General features: G+C 21.8%; 1 protein-coding gene across 1 annotated transcript; it reads left to right on the forward strand.

Annotated features, from left to right (window-relative positions):
- The first annotated feature begins 1,441 nt into the window (after positions 1-1,441).
- On the forward strand, positions 1,442-22,016 carry LOC105361513 (runt-related transcription factor 1). The gene is made up of 6 exons (XM_011498721.1): positions 1,442-1,944; positions 2,962-3,192; positions 12,094-12,219; positions 17,295-17,474; positions 20,355-20,642; positions 21,388-22,016. The coding sequence occupies exons 1-6, from the start codon at positions 1,551-1,553 to the stop codon at positions 21,756-21,758; spliced, it is 1,590 nt and encodes a 529-aa protein (XP_011497023.1). The 5' UTR covers positions 1,442-1,550; the 3' UTR covers positions 21,759-22,016.
- The last annotated feature ends 873 nt before the right edge of the window (positions 22,017-22,889 follow it).

The following is a 22,889-nucleotide window of genomic DNA, read 5'->3' on the forward strand; positions in this document are numbered from 1 at the left end:
GCAACGATTAATGGCATTATCGGTTTTAACACATTGTGTTTAATTTCTGGAAGAGTCGATCTCGTAAGATATAGATATGGATAAAAAGCGATTATGTATTTATTCCTTCGAGCACGTACACAATTGTGACATAAAAGCTTTTGTATTCAAGTCTTCGTTAAATGAATCGAATTAGAGAGCGTAGATTAGTACGATGGTAAGTTGCCGTCGGAACAAGCAACATCGAGGAATTACTTTTTACCTTCTGCATCAACAAAAACGGTATTGATTGAACTATCTAGTGTAGTTATTTTATTAACTTAATAATTCTGAGACTCTTAACAAAATATTATTCATGTACATATAAATAGTTGCAAATGAAATTTTATTTTCTTAAAACTGACTATTAAAACATGATACTTTAATTTAAATTTATATACATAATTTATTTTTAATTTTATTGCATTAAATGTATTTTGATACATTATTGCATGTTTTGAAATAACAAACATTGAAATACTTTATTATATCATTGACAACATATAAAGAAGCATTTCTTATTATATATTAACACTATTTCTAGTACAAAATTTCATATTCGATATTTTTAGGTATTGCTTTTTTGAATTATATAAATTATCTTATATGATAAATATAAATCTATTATGTTTTATGTATTATATTTATATATTTATATTTATATTTTATGTATTATGTTATTATGCATATAACAAATTTTCTTTTAGAATTGTGTTTTTCCTTTTTGAGAATTAAAATATGTTTAATTTGTATTTTTTATACAAATTTTTATATTTTATTTTTATATTTTCTGTAATTATAATTAATAAATCAAATTTTTTTTAATTTAATTTTTTAATATCTATTTCATCTTATTTTAACTTATACTGATATTTATAACATTAAATTTTTATTTTTTATTATACATTTCTATCAATTTTTTTATAATTAATTTGATTTATTTTATAAATAAATTTACTAAACATATCTATTATAATATAACTTTTTTTACAATTTCAGATTATAGTGAAAGAATTTCAATTTATATTGAAAAAAATTTGAAAACGGTTTTAAGATGTGGGATACAATTTGTAAAAAGTTTGAGTATCATTTACCAATCATCGAACCCGTTATGTGATATTAAAATAAATTAAATAATAAATTCCTATAATTTTTAAAATAGTGCAAATATAAAACATTTAAAATCAAGTTCATTATATAGAATTTAAAAATTATTTGTGTACATTATTAGATATATAGCAGAAAATCATGATATTGTATTAAAAATCAAGTAATTAATGACAAATTCATTAGCTAATTTTAAAGAAACAGTTTCTAAAACAGTTCTTAAAATAAAATTCAAACGTGAATGTTATTAAATAAAATAGTTGGTTTAAAATTATTCTAAGTACGTTAATAATATTACATAATAGTTAATCAAAAGCTATATTAAAGTTTTAGGCTAGTGTGATAAAAAATTTAAACATCAATATGCTGATGAGTTCGGTGCACCGGTAGCTCTAGAATGAGCTTCTGACAAAGTGTAGCTGCATATGGATATATTCAGCCGGTGCAACGACGCCGATGTCGTTGTAAACGTGCCAGTCGTAACCACATCCAATTCTACAACGACAAAATCAGTAAATTTACATTCTTCTGTGATTGCCGCTCACATTGATGAACGCGCGACACAAGTTCAAGTGACGGCATCCGCCGTTAGCAGTTTGAATACCACCATTAATAACGTTTCGACAGCAACAGCCGAAATAAAAACGACACAGTTAAAGATGCAGTTGACTGGAGCCCCGGCACTAGGAAATGCCGCCTCGCCTGAAAGTGGTGTATCACCTCTCGCCGATGCCTATACAAAGATGACAAGCGATATTTTCGCGGAAAGGACGCTAGGTGACTACATGAGTGAGCATCCTGGAGAGTTGGTTAGAACCGGTGAGTTTTGATTTTACAGTACTTAATACCTATGCGTGTTTAATTGAATAATATAAAATGTGATTCTGACTTTTTATTTTCAAGATTTTCAAATTTAGAATTTTTATATTTATGTTTAATAAATTATTTTACTGCTAAATATTATTTGATAATCTAAATCTATTTTAAATGTAAGTTTTTTTAGATAATATTTTATTAAAAGAATAAATAATTCTTTGGAAACTGAAATAGATTGAAAATATCTAATTATATTTTTACTTGAATTAGATTCTACTTGAAATAAAATCTAATGAAATAATTCTATATATAAATATCCTACTTATTATTTTAATAAGAAGAAGTTGTTTGAAATGTTCAATCTATTGAATCGAGGAATTTATTAAAAACAATATAAAATATACCATGTGACTCACTATTTATAAACTTCTATAATATTTTTTTTACTGCCTACAATTAAAAAATACTTTACAATTATATTGCTTATGTATAAAGAAATATAATTTTTTTTGTGAACTATAATTCATTTTAATTATTATTAATTACTAATAACTATTTTTGGTTTAGTTTTAAACAAGATATTTATCTATATATTTTTTTTGGCTGGGATATCTTTTTATTTTAATTAATTATAATTTATATATTACTATTCCAAAAATGGAAGTAATTTAGTTTATATTTTACTTTGTTTTCATGAATATATTGATTTTATATTTTTTTCTACTGTATTTGTAAAAGAAAGTTCTAATTTTTCAGAATTATAATACTGTTAGAATGTACACTTTTCATCTTATTATGTTTAATATTAATAAATATTTGTATCTTTTAGAAATCAATATATTACTAATTATTTAAGATGTGTATATCTAATTATTGAATACATAATTTTTTTCTTAGAAATTAATTGTGGAAATTCATTTACTTCATGAAAATAAAATTGTTCATACTTCAGTTACGTGACCTCCATATGAAATAAAAGTTTGAGAGTTAAAACAAAATTAACAAGTGGATTTTTTGCAGGCTCACCACATCTTGTATGTACTGTATTACCAGCACATTGGAGATCTAATAAAACTCTACCAGTTGCATTTAAAGTTGTGGCACTAGGTGAAGTTGTTGATAATACTGTCGTTACTGTTCGAGCTGGCAATGATGAGAACTGCTGTGCAGAATTGCGAAATTCCACAGCTGTTATGAAAAATCAAGTTGCCAAATTTAACGATCTCAGGTTCGTCGGTAGAAGTGGCAGAGGTAAAGTATATTATTTTTTTGTTAGAACCTCAAAAATTAAATATAAATATGATTTTATATATTTTTTTTATAAATAAAATAAATATTATAATTAAAAATGTAAATAATAATATAAGTATTATAATTTAATAGATCAATAATATAAATATTATAATTAAACAAATAAAAATTTTATAAATGCTATTTAAAATTAAAGAATTGAAAAGAGGTTTTATTATTTCAGTTTTTAATAACATTTAAACCCTTTATTATTTTTTTTTTAAATTTAATTTTATTATATTTATATTGAAACTAAAATTGAAATTATTCTATATCTATATCTAATTTAACTTTTTCATAAGTTAAAAATGTTGTAAAAAAAAGAAAAATAAACCGAATCTAAAAGTAATCGAAAAGTAAAGTACGTACATTCCAATTTTAAGAAGCATATAAGATATTAAATATATATATTCAAATATAGATATTTATATAGTTGTATCTTGAGTATAATTTTTAATCAAATATGTCTTTTTTTGTACATTAAGATAAGCATTATCGAATTAATTTTTTTAAAGGTATAATTAGAATTTATAGATTGATCAATGAATAGTAAAACCATCCTGTAATTACTAGATTAATATCAATTGCAAAGACGTCTAATTGTTATATTATCTTTTCATTTTCATTATTTTTGATTTATTCTTATATAACTCTTCTTGCAGTCTGAATATGAAAAAAATTTAATTTTTTTGAAAAGGCTATACCCATTGTGAAGTAATTATGCCTTTATAAGATTTTGAGGAAAGATCCTTATTTTTACATTAATTCTCAGAAAAAAGTTATCATGCTACTTTTGAAGGAAGAAAACTGTTAAAAGTGACGAGGTTTGTTTGCGAGAAAACTAAGAATTCCAATTCTTGCTTTCTGTTCTCCTCCATCTTTCTGAGTTTCTCAGAAGAGATGTTTTCGCGGAAAATCTTGTGAGAGTTTGGCTAATGGCTTTTATTTGTCCATGTACGTCATTTTGGAACTCCGTCTTTCTTCAGATTTCTCCTTGCTTAAACTGTATTGTCATACAAATCACTTTACTCTTCATTTTTTCTTTTTAACAGAAATATTTTTATAATGTAAGTAGAAAATTGTATTCAAATAAATTTACAACAAATTATTCATTTAAAGTTAAGGTGTATATATTTCATTAGTAACAATTATAATTTTTAAGTTTTAATTTTCAATACTTATTACGCTTACAAGATATATTATTATATAAAATATAAAAAGAAATGATATGTAAAATAATTTTAGCTAAACTATTGTAAAAGAAAATAATTTTTTTATTTGAACTTCAAAAATCAGTTTTTAACAAGTTCTAAAAATGTATTTATAATTATTTTGAATTATATTTATAAAACAATTAACAATGTATTTATAGTATCTAATTAATTACAATCATTTAATTTTCACATATTAATATTTTGTATTAAATTAATTTAAATTTTTATTGTTTTTAGAAGAGTTTCGGAAATAGTAAGTAATAATTTATAATCATACTTATTGTAATTTACTTTTCATTTACGTAGATCTATTTTGATAGTTTATAATAAAATTTATTCTAGCTAGCTGTATACATATAAAGCGTATATATTTAAATAATATATTTATTTTAGTTTTTATTTTTTACTTTATTTATGTTATTTAATTAAAAAGTTAATTATAATCAATTGTAATAATTGACATTTATTGTAAAAATGAAACACTTTATAATTTCATGTTTTTTAAAAAATTTGTAGATTTTCATTAACATATTAATCTTCATAAAATAGTTACAACATATCCTATAAATTAATATATATTTACATTATAATAACCTTATAATATAGCCAATTTTTTGTTAATAATTAAAACTTAAGGGTGAAATTAATAATTATAGAAATAATAAATTTTTAAGTTATATTTCATATAACTCGAAACAAATACTCGATTAATTTTTTTTATTGAATTGTACAGTAATTCTATTTATAGTTCATGGTGCTTTATCATCAGTGCGAAGAAAATATGGCCGAAGAATCAGTAGAACTTGAGGTATAAGTAAGAAAAGCATTATCAAGATTTGGTTTATTGCCTTGACTTTATTTTAAAATAGTAATATAAATTCAGATATTTATTAGTTTAATGAATATTATTAACGCAAAAATTTCTCACTAATTTATGGTAAAACTATGTTATATAAAAAACTTTCTTTCAAGATCGGCATTATTTTTCCTTTAAAGCAATTAAGAAAAGTGAAGATTGTAATTCTAAAATAATTACTTTGTATATAATAAATTATTCACTAATTATAATTTATATCTATATTACTAAGACTTAGCCTTGAAAGCCAAGATAATATTCATATAACTAATCCAGGTAATACTATCTGAAATGTTTTGATTATAAGTTAAATAATTTGTTAATAATTTTGATGATTAGTTTATGGAGTAAATTTTAATAAATATAAAAATTTATCAAATTTTATCTTCAAAATTATTGTCGGAATATTAATTATGTTCGATGTATTAATAACTTTTTGCTTACTTGATTGTTATTTTTATAAATGCTATAAATTAGTAAATGAATACATTTATTACTTTTTAATTTATTTCACTTATGATACTTTGGAACTTTAAAGAGATGTAAAACTAATTCTATTTTTTTTAATTATGACATACAATAAAATTTATTAGATGATACTAAGATATATTTTACAATTTTCAAATGGTATCATTATTTTAATTTTGAATAGAACACTTACTTTAAATATTCAATTAACCAAGAATATTTAAATAGTAATTCAATTAGATATATTTATTTACAGAAGCAATGATCCCCCAAAATAGTGTACTTTAATTCCTAAATTTTATACTGACATTCCTTCAATCCTAGTTACCTATTCTTATCCCTTTCAAATCATTAATAATTTAATTATAAATAATCAAGTCTATGCTATGCTTAATTTTGTGATGGTTGAATATTGATGCTTTATTAGACTTTATATTCATTCAAAGCATTGGTAAAAGTAATTGAAAATTAAGTCTATATAAATGAATAAATTATGTACTTTTAAATACAATATATCCGTAGGAAAGGACGTTCTACATATATTTATATCTATATATATTCTATATATATTTGAAAATAAATACTTTCAATATTCACGAATGATAAGTACTATATTATTAATAGTTACTGTATACATAAATAATATATCGATCATATTTAATCATATTTAATTTGTGTAATCTTAAGTGAGTAAAATGTTCTCGGTCAACTATCCAAAGATATATTTATTTTGAAAAAGTTATATCAAATTGATAAAATCTCATTAAATGAGAAAATTAAATATAGAGTGTAGAAGTTCTAATGATGGCCATTCGTTTGCGACATATCATATAATTTTAAAGGGTAGTGCATCGTCACTATATAATATACTAAAAAACATGTCAAAACTGGAATTTGTTTTGTGTCACGAAAGGTGGAATATTAATCTTTTATGTTCCTAGAAATTTTTTTAAATCAATTTAAGTCAGATAGCGTGATCCAAGAATAATTTAATTTAAGATCTATGAATGTGATACATACGTGTGCATGTCAACTTCGCAAGTATCATTAGCGTGAATAATAATAGCATAATCAATTATTCCTTTTCTTGCTTTTTTCCACTGTTTTACTGACTATCTCACTCTCTAATATGTTCGTATTTTTTTTTATTAACACCTCATTAATGTTTACTAAAATTCATGAGTAAGAACGAGAAAATATAATCAATAATGGATTCTGGAAAGCGAGGGAAGCGTATATTTTTATTAGTGTATATTTCTAGTCGATGTAGTTGTTACATTAGGTTTTACATTATATTATACAGATATTAAGAAAAAAATTTTTTTTAATAAAAAATTATTTAACAAATGGTTTTTGCTATGATATTGCTCATGCAAGGTAAAATAGAGAAGATAGCAAATGCGAAACATTGTATTTAGGTAAATAAAATAAAAAACCAATTTCATTGATTTATTTAAATTTATTTATGTTTATTTATTGTATTTATAGTTTATTTATTGCACTTGTTCTTTATTTTATATAGATTATAAGTAAACGTATTTCTCTAGAAGTAATTTCCATTTGAAGAATATAATTTATAAACATCAGTACATTAGTTAGAAAGGTCAGGATTCTGATGTACGAAGTTACTGGATATATGTTCATTTCTATTATACTATAGTAGTATACAATATTATAATATAATATAGATGAGTATAAATAATTTTAAATTTTGAAATAAATGAAAATTTATAAAATTGGAGATTTATTAAAAGTAATTAATTTTATAATGTAAAATGGTTTAAGACTTATTTGTATAAGTTATTATTTCATAATTAAAAAAATCAATTTTTATAAATTTCAATAATTTCTATATACAAAAATCATATATTTTTTAGTATTACAATAAAATTACTTTCGAAAATATACATCAAAATTTTTATTTTAAATAGTTATATTTTATCAGTAATTATAATTTTTTTAATGAGTTAAAAAATGATAATATATTAATAACCATTAATATAATTATATTAATCAATTTTATACTATTTAAGAGCAAATATTTGTAAGACAAAACTTATAAAGTAATTGAGATAATATAATATAGATGAGATAAAGTAGTAGACATTATATATATAAACTTATATTATTTATATTGCTTATATATTATCTGTAGTGATTAAAAAATTCATTAATACATGTTAACAATTGTTTACTATTTATATATATTTTATTATATAAGATTTTAATTAAAAATTGTTTTAAGTGAAAATATATTAATTAAATTTTAATGAAATAAATATTTATGTTAAATAACTAAACAAATACATTCGAATCAAAATATTAGTAATTTATTTATTTATTTTAAGAAAGAGAATTTTCAATGTAGAAATAATTTCATTCGAATATTTTATAAATATTTCTCCCTATTTTTTTGTTACATTTAAGTGAATGATAAAAATATACAAAATACGTAGGCACATGTAAAAGTAAAATGAAATATAATTAAGTACAATGTACATTATAATTGGTTAATATTGTATGAGGAAGCAATATTATATTGATTTAAAAATAATAAAAATGAAAAATATCAGTTTTCATTAATATAAGAGATCATAAATATAATAAGTAGCGTAATATTATAAAAATAGTTCAGATTACTAATAACTCTCATTTATGATGTATCAGTAACAACCCAATAAAGGTTTATTATCAAAATATTTATTCGTCCTATTTTAATAATATACGTAACTCCTTATGCAGTGCAATCTGTCATTATAAAATCTAATCCATATAGGTGTACACGTTTTATTACAATTTAATTGACTGGATAAATACTCGTATTTTTTAATAATTATATACATTATATACTCCGATAATAAATCTTTTTATCGTTTCAGTATAATATCAAAATAAAAATAAAAATAGATTACATCAGCAAAGAAATAGACTTAATAGGAAAATATTTTAACAGGTTCATCTCGTTCAGAAGGTCAACCCAACAATGCTTTTACATTTATAAATACTTAAATAATACAAAAATATATTGGCAAACTTACTTAATCTATTATATGGTATTTTTAAAAATTTATAGTTTAAAAGTATATAAATCAAGATTTTACATTCATCCGGATTAAATTCTTTCTACAAATTAAAATTGAAAATATTTAGTAAAAAAATTCAGTAATTTAATTGAAATTTACTTAAAATACAAAAAATAGTTTAAAAATAATGTTATTGAATAAATTTCAAATATAGATAAGCGAAAAGTTAATACATATATGCCAACACAAATTAAACTTTTATACTATTTATTTTAATGGATTTATTTGATTGCATTTATTATTATAAAAGAGATTAAATTTTCTTAAAAATGTAAATTTTATAATAAAATTATGTTTATTTTACGGTCCAATATTATATTCTATTATTTACATCCCTCAGTAGATTAAATACTTTCTTATAATGAATTTAATTTTCAAACGCATATACATTGTAAATAAATGATAGTAAATGTATAAGATTGATATGAACTTACGTTTATAAAAATAATAATTTTATAAGGTATTTTTTAGAATAATGAAAATTATGTTGTAAATTTTTCTTTAGAATTAGGATTATATATTTAAAGTAATTTTTAATAAATTTTCAAATTTTTAATTCAATATAGAATGAAGTTAATTTCAAACTTCCAAACAAAAATTAATTTATATCGTATTTATATATTTATATATAAATATTAAAGATATTTATATCGCATAACTACAATATCGAATTTATTTTATAATTGACTAGACTTCATTTTGATTTTTGGTTAAATAAAGTAATTTCTTTTTAATTTTTTGTTTTAAACGCTTTAATTTTTTCAATGTAATTTATACGAATCTTAAGTATTATAACAAAAATATTTGTTTAATTAATGCAAGATTTGTGTTTTAATAAGTAAATATTAAATTAATATTATTAATAATAATAATTATTAAAAAAAAAATTTAATTAAAAATATTATTAATAATATTAATAATTAATATTCTTTTACTATTAAATATTATTATTTATTACTTATAAATTAATGTATTTACTTTTTCAATACTTCTGACACATTTATTTAAAATATGTTTCAAAGCTTGAAGTTTTTTAGACACTTATTTTACTACAATATATATATTGTATATATATATATACAATATATACTGTTTATAAATTTATGATTTAGTTAATGCAAAATTAATTATTAACGAATAAAATTATTATCTAATTATTAACATATAAATGAATGAATGATGAGTACTTTAAAGTTTAAATAAAACATAAAATGAAATAAAATGAATAATATTGAAAAAGTATAAAAAATTTTGGGATGCATTAATCTCAATAAAACTTTGATACAATGAGTTATTATTTTTTAAATGATTTTTTATAGATACACCTTAGTAGCAGCTATTAATGAAAACAATTGTATACGTTTATCATTAATTTACAGTATTAGTTCTTAATATTTTTACTCTCTTTTCAATGCCATCACTTTACCCATTATATCCTTCATCTATTAAAAGATTAAACCATTTTAATTACTAACAATTTTTCCCTTTAAGTGATTTACTATGTACTATTCAACTATAATAAATTGAAGAAGTAACTATTTAAAACTAAATAAAACTTTAATAATATTATAACACAATAAGTAGTTAAAATAAATAATTGAAGTAATTATAATAATGAAAATAATATGTATAAAAAATAAATAATCCTTCGTATTATTTAATCTGATGACTCTTGAAATAAATTTGCATTTGACATAGGTATTAGATTTCTACTTTTCTATAAAATAGAAACGAAAAATATTTTATATATTTAATAGAAAAAATAAGTTTAAGCTTATTATTTTTATTTTATAATTAAAAATATAAATTCTTTAGAAAAATTATTACAAAACTTTTATTAATAATAAATGGAAAATATATTCATTGAAATTTCTTTAAAAGAAGCTATAATGAATATATGTATCCAATATTCATGGGGAAAAATTCACCAGTTTATATAGAATCTATATAGAATATATAGAATAGAATATATAGAAAATTTGACGATTCTCTTATGAGTGGGTCAGCGAAAATTGCTTTATCCACATCAAAAGTTGGTAAATATAATTACGAACACGGAAATTTCGTAAAATCAGTTACTCGAGGTAATGCAGATACAGGCTATATGAGAGTATGAGGACAAAAAGATTGTTCGTGAAACACTAATTGCGTGAACAGAATCATGTTGGAACGAACATGGACAGTACTTTCATTAACAGAAAATTTCTATCTCTATACTAGCTGAGAATATTGTATATTGTTTAGCGAAAATTCGATATCAACGATGGCTTTATAGTATTGATTTTCTCTAAAATTCGCTTATTTATTGTACGTCATTTTACGACCACAATGAACGTCATTGTTTTTTTTTCTTAAGATCGTGTTTTAAATTATATATGATATATTTTTAAACATTAACTATATATTTATTGTTATTATTTATTGATTACTGTATTAAATCTGTGTTTAATATATTTTAGAAAAATGTATTTATTCAAATTTATTATAACAATTTATCTTATGATTGCAGCAACAACAATCTTAAATACTTTTTATGTGTACTTATTAATATAATAAAAAATATTTTTAAAGAAAATCAATTTTAAATAAACATTAAATCTTAGCTAAATGGAATTCCATTTACATTAAATATTTTTTATAACGGATTTAAATCAACCGAAATTATTTCTATATTTGTTATTTTAAATTGATAAAATAACAATCTTCACATAAAGCTAGTGATATTTTCTTCTAAAATATTTAATTATTATTTAGTTAAATATCTTCGATATATATATAGAAGAATAAAATAGACAACTTTTTATGTTATCCATTTTTTGTTTACAACAGAAAATGTTTTTTTTCTAAATAGTTTTAAAAAAAAGTTTATTTTCCTTCTTTATTTTTTATTTTATTTATAATACTACTTTTTAAATGCATAAATATATATGTAAAAACTAATAGATTATTTTTATATAAATTTTTTAAAAATTAGTAATTTACAATACTTCTATAATTATCTTATTTAAAATTAGTTAATTTTTTGACATAAACAAATTTTATATTAAATTAAATATAGTTATTTTAACTATAAAGTAATCCCTAGTCAATCTAGAATAACGAATATAACGAAAAATATATTATTTGATTTCTCAGAATGAATTTTATATAAATTTTATTATACATAAATTTATTAAAATAATGATTAAATATTATTAAGAAAGTATAACAATATTTAATTTAACTTTCATTATTTGTATAGGTAAGAGTTTCACGCTTACAATAACAGTATCTACAACACCACCCCAGGTTGCAACTTATGCTAAGGCCATTAAAGTGACAGTAGATGGGCCTAGAGAGCCCCGATCCAAGACCAGTGAGTATCACTGTAAGCACTATTTTTAATTAAATATCTATTCTTCTTCTCTTTAGTCACTATCTTTTTTTGTTAATCAATTAAAAATACTAAGGAATATGAGTGATGCACATGTATTATTCATTCCATATCATAAATTTCTCCTGTTACTTTATGATTTGTTTTTCAAATTCGTATTTTATGATATATTATCATATTGGATCATTATCATGATCACATTTTATAAATCATTTTATAAATTTGCAATTTATTTTATTAAAATAATAATAATATAAATAAAATTGATTTAAAAAGAAAATATTACAGGTAAATAATACGTACAATTAATTTAGATTAAAAAAGGATATAAAATATATTAGTTACAAAAAAATTACGGGTTACTACAAGTTTATTCAATTAATTTACTTTGTTCGATTTACAAATTCACAAATTTTTTATTTTCAATTTCTAATTCTCACTCCTAATCGTTAAATTTAAATTTATTTTAAAGTAAATATGGAAATATTGATTGATAAAATTCACAATGTTTTCTTAAATATCTATAATTACGAAATTAAAAAAACTTCAGAATCCGATCTTTTTATATCTTTATTACTTACAAATAGTTACAACAATAATGAATTAACAAAAATATAAAATAAATTAAATTGTTAATTATATTCCAATAATGGGTATAATCTGCAAGTCATCAGCAATTTCACTATTTTTCTTTAATTCAATTTAAACAGTTAAACCGAGATTTTATTATTGTATAATTAATAAATTAACACTTTTCTGATATAATATTGCAAGCTCAGTAAAGTATTTTCATTAATTTAATGTAATTTATCTTTCATAAATAATGAAAATCAATAGATAAATGGTTCAAAATAATCTGATGATTTCTACAGCTATCAAAATTCAAAGATAGAATAAAAAATATAAAGAGAAGTGCTAAAAAGGAATACAAAAATAAAAATATTACTTATAATTATAACTTAAAATACTTATTCATACATTACCTAAATGTTTGAAATTTACAAACTAAAATGTTTTAAATATTTGACGATTATTTATTAATTTTTTATCAAATATTTTTGATACATATTTCTTACATAGTTATGTATACTCGTTTAGAAAATACCTTTTATAAAATATATCTAATTATGCCACTTTAATAAAGAATGTTTTAGACTAATGAAGCTGGAAATAATTATACTATAGATCAGATAAACGAAACAGCTAAATTTTTAAAAATGTTTTGAAATGAAGTAGTTATAAGATGTATTAGATAATGTGATGATATCTAAAATAAGCAAAATGCAATGTAGAATATGAAATCTTAAGAAAACTGTTCATAATTCAAAAATAATATTTGGATTTGAATTTATTATAGTAATATTTTGTTCGTATAATATAGTTTAGTATAGTATAGTACATAATTTGTTGAAAATTTAATAATATTTTCGAAAAATGAGAAGTTTGAAATGAAATATTTTTAAATCGATATTAGTATTGTTTTTCTTATCAACCTTATCAAAGTATTAAAATTATTTTAATACTGTACATATTCAATGTTTTAAATTGGAATTTAAAGAGTTAAATGAATTAAAAGAATACAGTTATTATATTAATCTTTATAATTCGTTTTTGTCTTCCTAAGACAAAATAAAAAACACAATAAGAAAATTAAAAATTTTGAAATTATCTGATTAAATTCAATTTATGTCTCTACGCAGAAATTGAAAAATTACACGAAAATTAATCAAGCGGTTTATTTATAGAAAATTACTTTATTTTATCTGTTATAAAAACAAATTATTTATGGATATAATACCAATAATTATTTGCAACAAATATTATTTATTACTTATTTAAGGATGTATATCTGTAACATAAATAAAAATTACTATTCACTTAATAATCAATTACATAAAATTTTATAAAAATTTAAAGCAAATATATGTGAAACGATAAACTCTAAAATGAAAATACCAATACCAAACGTTCTTTCATAAATTTTAAATGCTTACAATCTTTTGGCTAAATATCCAAATTTAATTGATGCAAATATTTTAAATATTTTCATAATTATGAATTTTTTATTTAAATTATTTTATATCTATGTAACTGTCTACTATATATATATACTTAAATACAATAGAGTGCTTAAACAGAAAGAGAAATGAAAGGTTCAATAAAATAATAGGGAAAAAGAGAGATGTGGTTACAGAATCATAGGACCCAGAGCTCATAATTCTACCTGATAATTTTATTAGTTAAACGAAAAAGTACTGAAAATTTTTAGCCATCAAATGGTGCTTAATGAATCCATCAATAAAAGTTTCTCATATAAAAATGATTACAACCTGCAAAAATTTGAAGGCTAGTATGTAAATATTTTATGATAAAATTTTTCAAAGATCTATTAGATTAAAATATTTATAAGCTATTTTCATTATAATTTCGTCAATAAGTCCATTAAAAAAAATGTTACTATTTTTTTATTTCACATGTTATATGTGGTGAAACCGCAACGATTAAAGTATGTTTCTATTTACTATTTATTTTTCTATCTAAACTTATATAAATAATTACGTAATAATTCGTTATTGTTTAATACACTTTGATAAATACTACATCTAACGTTAGATCAACATTGTTGATGAGTTAACGATATTCTATTCTAGTTTATAGAAATTTGAATGCTAAATTAATTAATGTTATATTTTTATTTTGGAATATATTATTTATTATCTATATTATAAATGCTTAAAAACCAAAGAAAAATAGGAAATGTTAATTAAATAAGGAAAGATATTGATTGAAAGTTGCATTAGCACACTTAAATTTTTTATCGTTATAATGTATACTGTATTTGCTTAAAATATTTCAATCGGAATTAAAATTTTTTTTTTTAATTATTATTCCTATTAATTAACTTAATTAAGAAAAAATGCGCAAGGATATTATTTGAAAATTGATTTTCAGATTTTAAATAAAAAATTTATTTGTGAAATATTTAATAAAATATATATAGAAATTTCATTTAGGTGTGAGAAAATATCTAATAAATAATATTCAGATATGTTAATTTTATAAAAAAAAAAATCGAACATAATTTATGCGGTAAGTTTTTTCAGTAAAAGTAAAAAGGTTTCCGAATTATTTATTGGCAATATTTATCTAAAAGTAACTTATACTTAAAAATTAAATATAATGAGTAAAAAATATATGTAAAAACAAATCATTTCACCTTTACACTATTTTCATATGAAAATAAAATTTGATATTACCGTCTGCCACCTACAAGGAAGTTAGACACGTAGCCGATAGTTGAACCAATGATCGTTTAACTAGGTCTAGTTAGTCAAAAGCGAGAGGGAGAGAGGTAGAGAAGAGTGGATCCTTATTCTCCTTGGAAACGGGTACGTTGTGCAAAGGTATTGTACTGGTGGCTATTTCGATAGAGTATTCCCTATTCAGCAAACCGAAGAGAATTTCGAGGTTCAATACTGTCGAGTTAGTATTAGGGACTACGATTAAATTATCCAAGTGAGAGTCTGTTCATCCGTCGATCAATTCATCACCCTGCATTAAAGGTGGTGAGGCTACCCTCCAGTTAGTTAACACTGCGTCGACACACACTGGCCAGAGATCGAGGCTAGGGACTTGCTTTTTGGGGACCATATAATATTCCAGAAAATGACAAAAACAAGGAATAATATTTCTTCATAATAATGTATTCGAAGACAAATTAAAAATTATTGCAAAAAAAAAAAATAAACACTCATCTTTTAAATATCTGCAATTTTTATAAATGATAAATATATTATAATATTTTTTATAAAAAATTCTTTTCCAAACATTTTTTGACTTCCTTTACTTTTCTAAATTTAAATAAAATAAAAATTAAATAAAATTTAATATTTATTTTATATTTAAATATTATCGAATTATTAAAACACTTGATAATGTATATTTTTGGGTGAAAGATATGTCATATACAATATAATAAATTTATATTGAATTTTCATTAATAAATTTTTCTTCATTTTACAAATTCTTTTATTATATTAATTTAATTTTTATTCAATACTTTTTAATAAAATGTATAATATTTACATCGCTAAATTACATTGCATCTGTTAAAAATTCTAAATGAAATTATCTTATAAATATTTAATGCTAATTAGAAAATTTTAACTGTATAAAGTTATTTTTGTAAGCAACAAAAATACCTGAACTTACATTAAAATTAAAATAACAATATTTAAAAATTAATATTAATATATTATTGTAATATTTAAAATAATTCATATAATAGAAATTAATTAATCAATAAAAATTAAAATACAAACTAATTTAACTATATTAATTTTATTTATATTCAATTAATTTTTAACAATAAATTTTTATTGATTTTACTATATATTAAATAAAATAAATATTTCTGTCTATTTTGTCTTGGTTATGTCTCTCTCACTTACCAAGCACCATATTACTTTTCTGTCTAGTTCACAATTTTTCTTTACGTCCGTCAATTATTCAGTTTTTCGTTGCTTTGAGCTATGATTATATAGAACATATGACTGTTGCAGTTCGAATATCTTTAATTGATATATTATTAGCATAAGATGAAAAATAAAATTTGATACTACTTCTACTTGGAATAATATCACTATCGTCTGCTCTATTTGTTTTCTTTTTTAACTTATTTTCATCATGTCATTCCTATTGACTTTCCAATTAAGTATTTCTTATAAAAGTAGTTCTAAACAGTATATTTCCCTACTGAAATTTTTGATTATTTAAATTAAATATTTCTAGTAGATACGCAATTTATTTAAAGATATTGTTTCAGAAAATTTAATATATAATTTAATATCAATTATAAATAAATACTTTAAAAAAAGAATTTAAAAAAATCATGCAATAATATTTTAAGAAAAGAATTTTATCCGAGAGTCTATCGATAGAGCAGATTTGAAGTATCAGTAACATAAAAAATGCTGAAAGATAAAAAGAAAAGTGTAATGGAAAAAGAAGTAAAGAACTCGAAGTCCAGCGGACAGGCGCACGGTTGATCGCAGTGCTGCCTTTTTTAGGGCAACAGCAACCTTTTCACGCATTCGCCTTCGCTTCGCAACGCGGTGGTCCGTTCTTCACCTCACCGTTAGTGGATCCCTTGCAGCCTCTGCCAAATCCACTACAGCCGTTGCCAAATCCACTTCAATCAAGAGATCCGCTATCCTCCTTTCGACATGCAATGCCTGGTAACTGTCAGAGTAAGTAAAAAATTTTTTTTTATTACTGTTTATTTCGCTTTAAATACGCTTTATTTGAATAGTAAACTCAAAAATTATACATTCAACATATACTCAATGTTTTAACGTATAATAAATATTCTTAGAGACATGTGGATGTCTCATTTCATTATTTTACACTTTAAAGAGTAGCCAGTACCTAGTATGTAATCATTATTATATTAAGTATGTAATAAAAATTCTAATGTTGCTTTTGACTGTAGATGAATTGAAATTTATGCTATATTTCTTATTTTATAAATATTTTTTATTAAGATTTTAGTCATTTATATAATAATCATCGATAGTACAAATAATGTGGACATATAACAATAATAACTATTTTAATATCAGAGAATTAATAATACTGTTAAATTACATTATATGTGCAGCAATTTAAATATATAGCTAAAATAAACATTAATTAATTAAATATATTTATACTACAATTATTTTAAAAAAATTATCTAATTTAAAATTAAATATATTAATTAAACATTGTGTCTTTATTTATTTACTTATTAGATTTGATAAATTATATATTATTAAAACCTCAAATTAAAAAAATTAAACTTGGATCTTTAACAAAAAAATATATATAACAAAAATAGAAAAACATCTTATCGATAATTAATTTAACAAAATTGTATAACTGGTATACTAGTTATCAAGATATTTTAATAAAACGCAATTTATCAAAACAAATAAAAAGTCACAATTATAGCCAATAATGAACAGTATTGCGATGTAATTGCTCCGATAAGCCTGATTTCAATTTTACAACATATATACATGTAAATAGTTTAAAAATTATTTTCAGGATAAAAAAAATCCACTGAAGGAAAATAAAAAGTTACTAAAAACAAACTGATATATGCATCATTAGTGAATATAGGTTTCTCTTGGTGTATAAATAGGTTAATCTGTTAGTTTATAAGTACAGAAGGAACTAACTGAGTTTGCAAATGGGAGAGAAAGAGAACGAAAACGAGACAAAGAGAGAGAAGACGAAATTAAACTTTTGCAAAAGCGAATCCGCGAGACTTTTTAAAACTAGATTAAATTATATATTAAAGGGGTTGTATCATTAAGCTAGACAAAATAAAAAAGAAAGAAAAAAAGATATACAGCAACTGACATTAACGCTATAAAATAAGCTCTGGCGTTATTATTTTATAGGAAACTGGCAATGTTCGTCAAAACCACTTAATAAGCAACTTCTTTGTATCATAAATAAATATATTTGGCACTCGCTTCATATTCTTCATGCAATTCAATTTCAAATCCTTTTTTACACATTATAATAAAGTATTTTTCAAAATTAATTAAATTTTCGTTCATTATTTACTTCAATGATACATAACACTCAAAAATTGGTTGAAGATTTAAATAATAGATTTTATGCCTCTACTTTTTTGATAGTAGTTGAAGCGAACTATATTTGATCTATACAATATAGCGTTTTAAATAACATTTACTGAGAAAAATACGAGTGTATTAAAAAAAAAAAAAAATAATCCGACGGACAAATTTTAAATTAGATTAAATTTTATAGAAAAAGGACTTAATTTTACTTGAAATATACATTTATTTTTAAATTCAATCAGATTTTATTATTATAATTCATATTATTACGATTCAATTTTATATTATAAATTATTATATTATAAATGATATTATAAATAATAAATAATTTCATTTATTTTCAATAAACCATTTATTTAAATATAAAATTATATACTATATTATATATTATATATATATAAAAATATAAATTAAAATTACATGTAACTGAAAACTATTGCATTACTTAAATTTAAAATATTAAATTATCTACGAAGTATAGAAAAGTGATTAGTACGATTATTTCAATTTGTAATTCATTTGCTAATGAACATAGTCAATATTAATATATATTTGTGTATACCCAATATTATAATATCGTTATTTGATATTTTCACGAATAATATAATTGTAAATCATTTTTAACAAATATGGTTAATTTTTCTTCAGTATATGTACTTTACAAAGCATAAATAATTATATATTTCATTGTTAAATATTTTTTAGAAATAAGCATATTTACTTAGGACATCTTTTTAAAATAAAAAATGTAAATAAACCAATGGATCAGTAAAGATATTAATTATTTTATATGAAGAAAACAAAATAATTTATATTTGAATGGTTTTTTATTATAAAAAATGAGTAAATCAAATAAAAATTTTAAAAGGTTATAACAATAATAATAGTAATTTTTTAACCGTATATGTCATTAATACAAAAATATATACGATGTGATAAAAACTTTGTTCAAAATATCAAAGCATGGTTAGTGCTAAAGTTGAAAGCTGGGAAAAAGTAGTTCTAATTTCGAAGAGGAATGGATGCCCACAACGTAATGCAGTAGACGATACAATAGTGGAATACATAGTATTTAGAATTGTATCGTGCTTTCACCTCAGTTATTTGAGTTAGATAAACGAGAAATTACCCTTTCTTGATTTGTCATTATTATTTTTTTATATTCTGTCATATTTTCATCATTATATTTCGTATCTTGGTATATCGATGAATATATAAGCCTATATAAGTAACATTCTGGATTACAAAAGAGTATATAAAATAGAATAAAAATTTTTCAAATATTGAGGTTATAAAACATTTTTTTTAAGTTCGATATCTTTGATTTCCCAATGATTTCCTTTAATTGGTTAAGTTCGATTTTTGAATTTCTAATATCTTTATAATTTCTTTTTGAAGTGATTAGAAATTTCATGAATTAAAAAACAGTTCGTTGCTTTTACATGCATTGACTTTACATGCATGTTTCATTTCAACTCGTGAAATCTATTATTGTAGATATGCCGCAATTTGGTTTGGCAGCGAGCAATTCTTGGAGCTATGGTAGTACTGCCGGTTACACAGGTTATCTACCAGGGCCCCTGTCTTCGTGCGCAGCCCAGACACCATTCGTACCGCCACCACCACCACCGCCTGCTTCCAGTACAAATTCAGTGCTGGCAACATTTAACGCTCCTACAGTACCTGATTCGATAGCAGGTGCCAGTGCACTAAACGTTGGTAATGCTAATGTCACTAACAACAACACTACCAACCAACAAGATGCATTCTCCAGTGTTTCGTCGCGTCAGTATACACTTTTTTTTTCTTTCCTTCAGCTTATAATCAGTTATAGTTTTCATCGCTTACATTATTTTTAATTATAAAATATTAATCGAGTTAACTCAAAATATTAATGTAAAAATTTTTATAAAAACTTGTTTAGAAAACGTCCTTATGTTTAAAAATTGAAAATTAAAAACAAATATAAAATTTTTAATTTACTATTGAACATTTTTTATTTGCAATAAATAATAATTATTCATCATCCATATTATATTTTATTGTATATACAAATATGTTTTGAAATTAATGAAAAATATGGCTTATCGTCCTTTAAACTTGTAAAAAAGTAGTTAAATAGAAAATTACTTTTAATAAAGTTAATCTATAAATTTTGAAATACTTTGCTACTGATAATGTATTTTGTTAGAAAGAAGATTAAAATACTCAATGTCATTTAAATTTGTTTAAAATATATTTATTAAATGAATACGTTGTAATGATAATATAATTTGTATATATCATTGGTTATTTACGAACAAGTAAAAAACTTCGTCAAGTTTCTTAAATGTTTGAGCTTTGATATTATATAATATAAGCCAATAATTTTTCTTTACATATATATTATTTCGATTTTATTCGAATATTGAAAATATATTTATGTACAGAACATTTATTATATTTTTAATCATAAAAATGATGTAACGTTTCTAAATAACGGAAATAGTAATTCCTAATATCCAAAACAAAAAATTTTTATAATGATCAGTTCCAGACACAACAACACCTGGCAGTCAAACTGATCCGTTAGACCATTTACATAATCTAATGTCAAGTACAAACACGACACAGAGGTACCAAGATTACGTTTCACCACGATCCCTCTCCGCAGATTCTAGTGCTACCGAAAGCCCAGTTCATGATCAGGAACAATCCTTCGGACAGAATTGTTCAACGAGTAATTACTTTCCTCCACCCAGCGTCTTCCCAACAATCCTGTATTCTCAACTTTACAATAACCAGTTTCAAAATACGGAGTCTCAAGAACAAAATCAACACCGAGCATTAGCCGACGTCAGTTGTAGCGTTCGTATTCAGGAGGAGGTGAGAACAGATAATAATGTTTGGAGACCATATTGAAACACATCCGATTTTCAATGAGATCTAGGCATCTGCGTAAGTGGTGGTAGATAATGATGAAGAAAATATGTAAGAAATAGAAATAAAAAATAATAATGAATATATGATTGAAGATAAATTATACGATAACTTCTGTCAATTTTATGAGGACTGAAAATGTGCAGTATCTTGTTATATTATGGATTGTCATATCATTGGAAATTTCCAGCGATTCTTAATAATATCGATACAACAATTCATTCATTTAACTTTTTATTATTTTGATTGTAGCTCAAATGTAAAATAATTTTACATATACATATTGATTGTTATTGATATATAATTAAAAACGTTATTTATTGAATGCGTTTTGAATTGAAAAATATGAAACATTTAATTCATTTATAGTATTTAACTTAATAATGTTATTTTCGGATATTATTATTTTTCAGAAGAAATAAGAAAAAGTAAAAGTAAATTTGATAAATACTGCATTAGCATTTATTAAATTTATTTACACCATTATTTGGTTTTAAACATTATTTCTTTAAAAACTTTCTTCGTATAAATAATTATTGCGCTTGTATATTTTATAAGTTCAACGCATACAACATTTATCAGAACTCCAATAAATATGCATTTAAGATTGTACTATATTAAACACAAATTACAATAGCTATTTTTTATTTTGAAACTGATTTATTCTATTATTTACAAATATTATGCTTACTTTACTATAATCTCTTAAAATTCTTAAAATTCTTCCAATATACACTTTATAAATCGTATACTTCAAAGTTATCATTTTCTTTTATACAAAATATTATTTAAGTTCCAAATTTTTCTATATAATACGAACTTATTACTGTATAGTTATATTTTGGAAATTATAAGTCAGTAATAGAAAATGAGATAATTTTTTTTAATTCTGTATTCAAATTAGTTATTTAAAATTTTCATATTAATTTCGTTATTAAGCGTATTCTTAGTACCAGTATTAAGCTTAAGAAGAAATTCCATCATTTGAGTTAAACTTGTAAGGAGTTATTTTAAAAAAATAATCGGTTTAACTTCGAAACACTTTTTTAAATTCATATATATGAAAATTAATAGTATTTTTAAAATATGTCCTCTATATTAAATAATATTCTG

This window comes from Ceratosolen solmsi, unplaced genomic scaffold, assembly GCF_000503995.2.
Source record: "Ceratosolen solmsi marchali unplaced genomic scaffold, CerSol_1.0 scaffold30, whole genome shotgun sequence".
Lineage (NCBI taxonomy): Eukaryota > Metazoa > Arthropoda > Insecta > Hymenoptera > Agaonidae > Ceratosolen > Ceratosolen solmsi.

Bases quoted from the DNA above. Each gene is read 5' to 3' on its own strand.
- LOC105361513 (XM_011498721.1), top strand. From the start codon at position 1,551: ATGGATATATTCAGCCGGTGCAACGACGCCGATGTCGTTGTAAACGTG. The intron at 3,193-12,093 runs GTAAAGTATATT...TTATTTGTATAG, and splicing joins CGTCGGTAGAAGTGGCAGAG to GTAAGAGTTTCACGCTTACA. The intron at 17,475-20,354 runs GTAAGTAAAAAA...CTATTATTGTAG, and splicing joins AATGCCTGGTAACTGTCAGA to ATATGCCGCAATTTGGTTTG.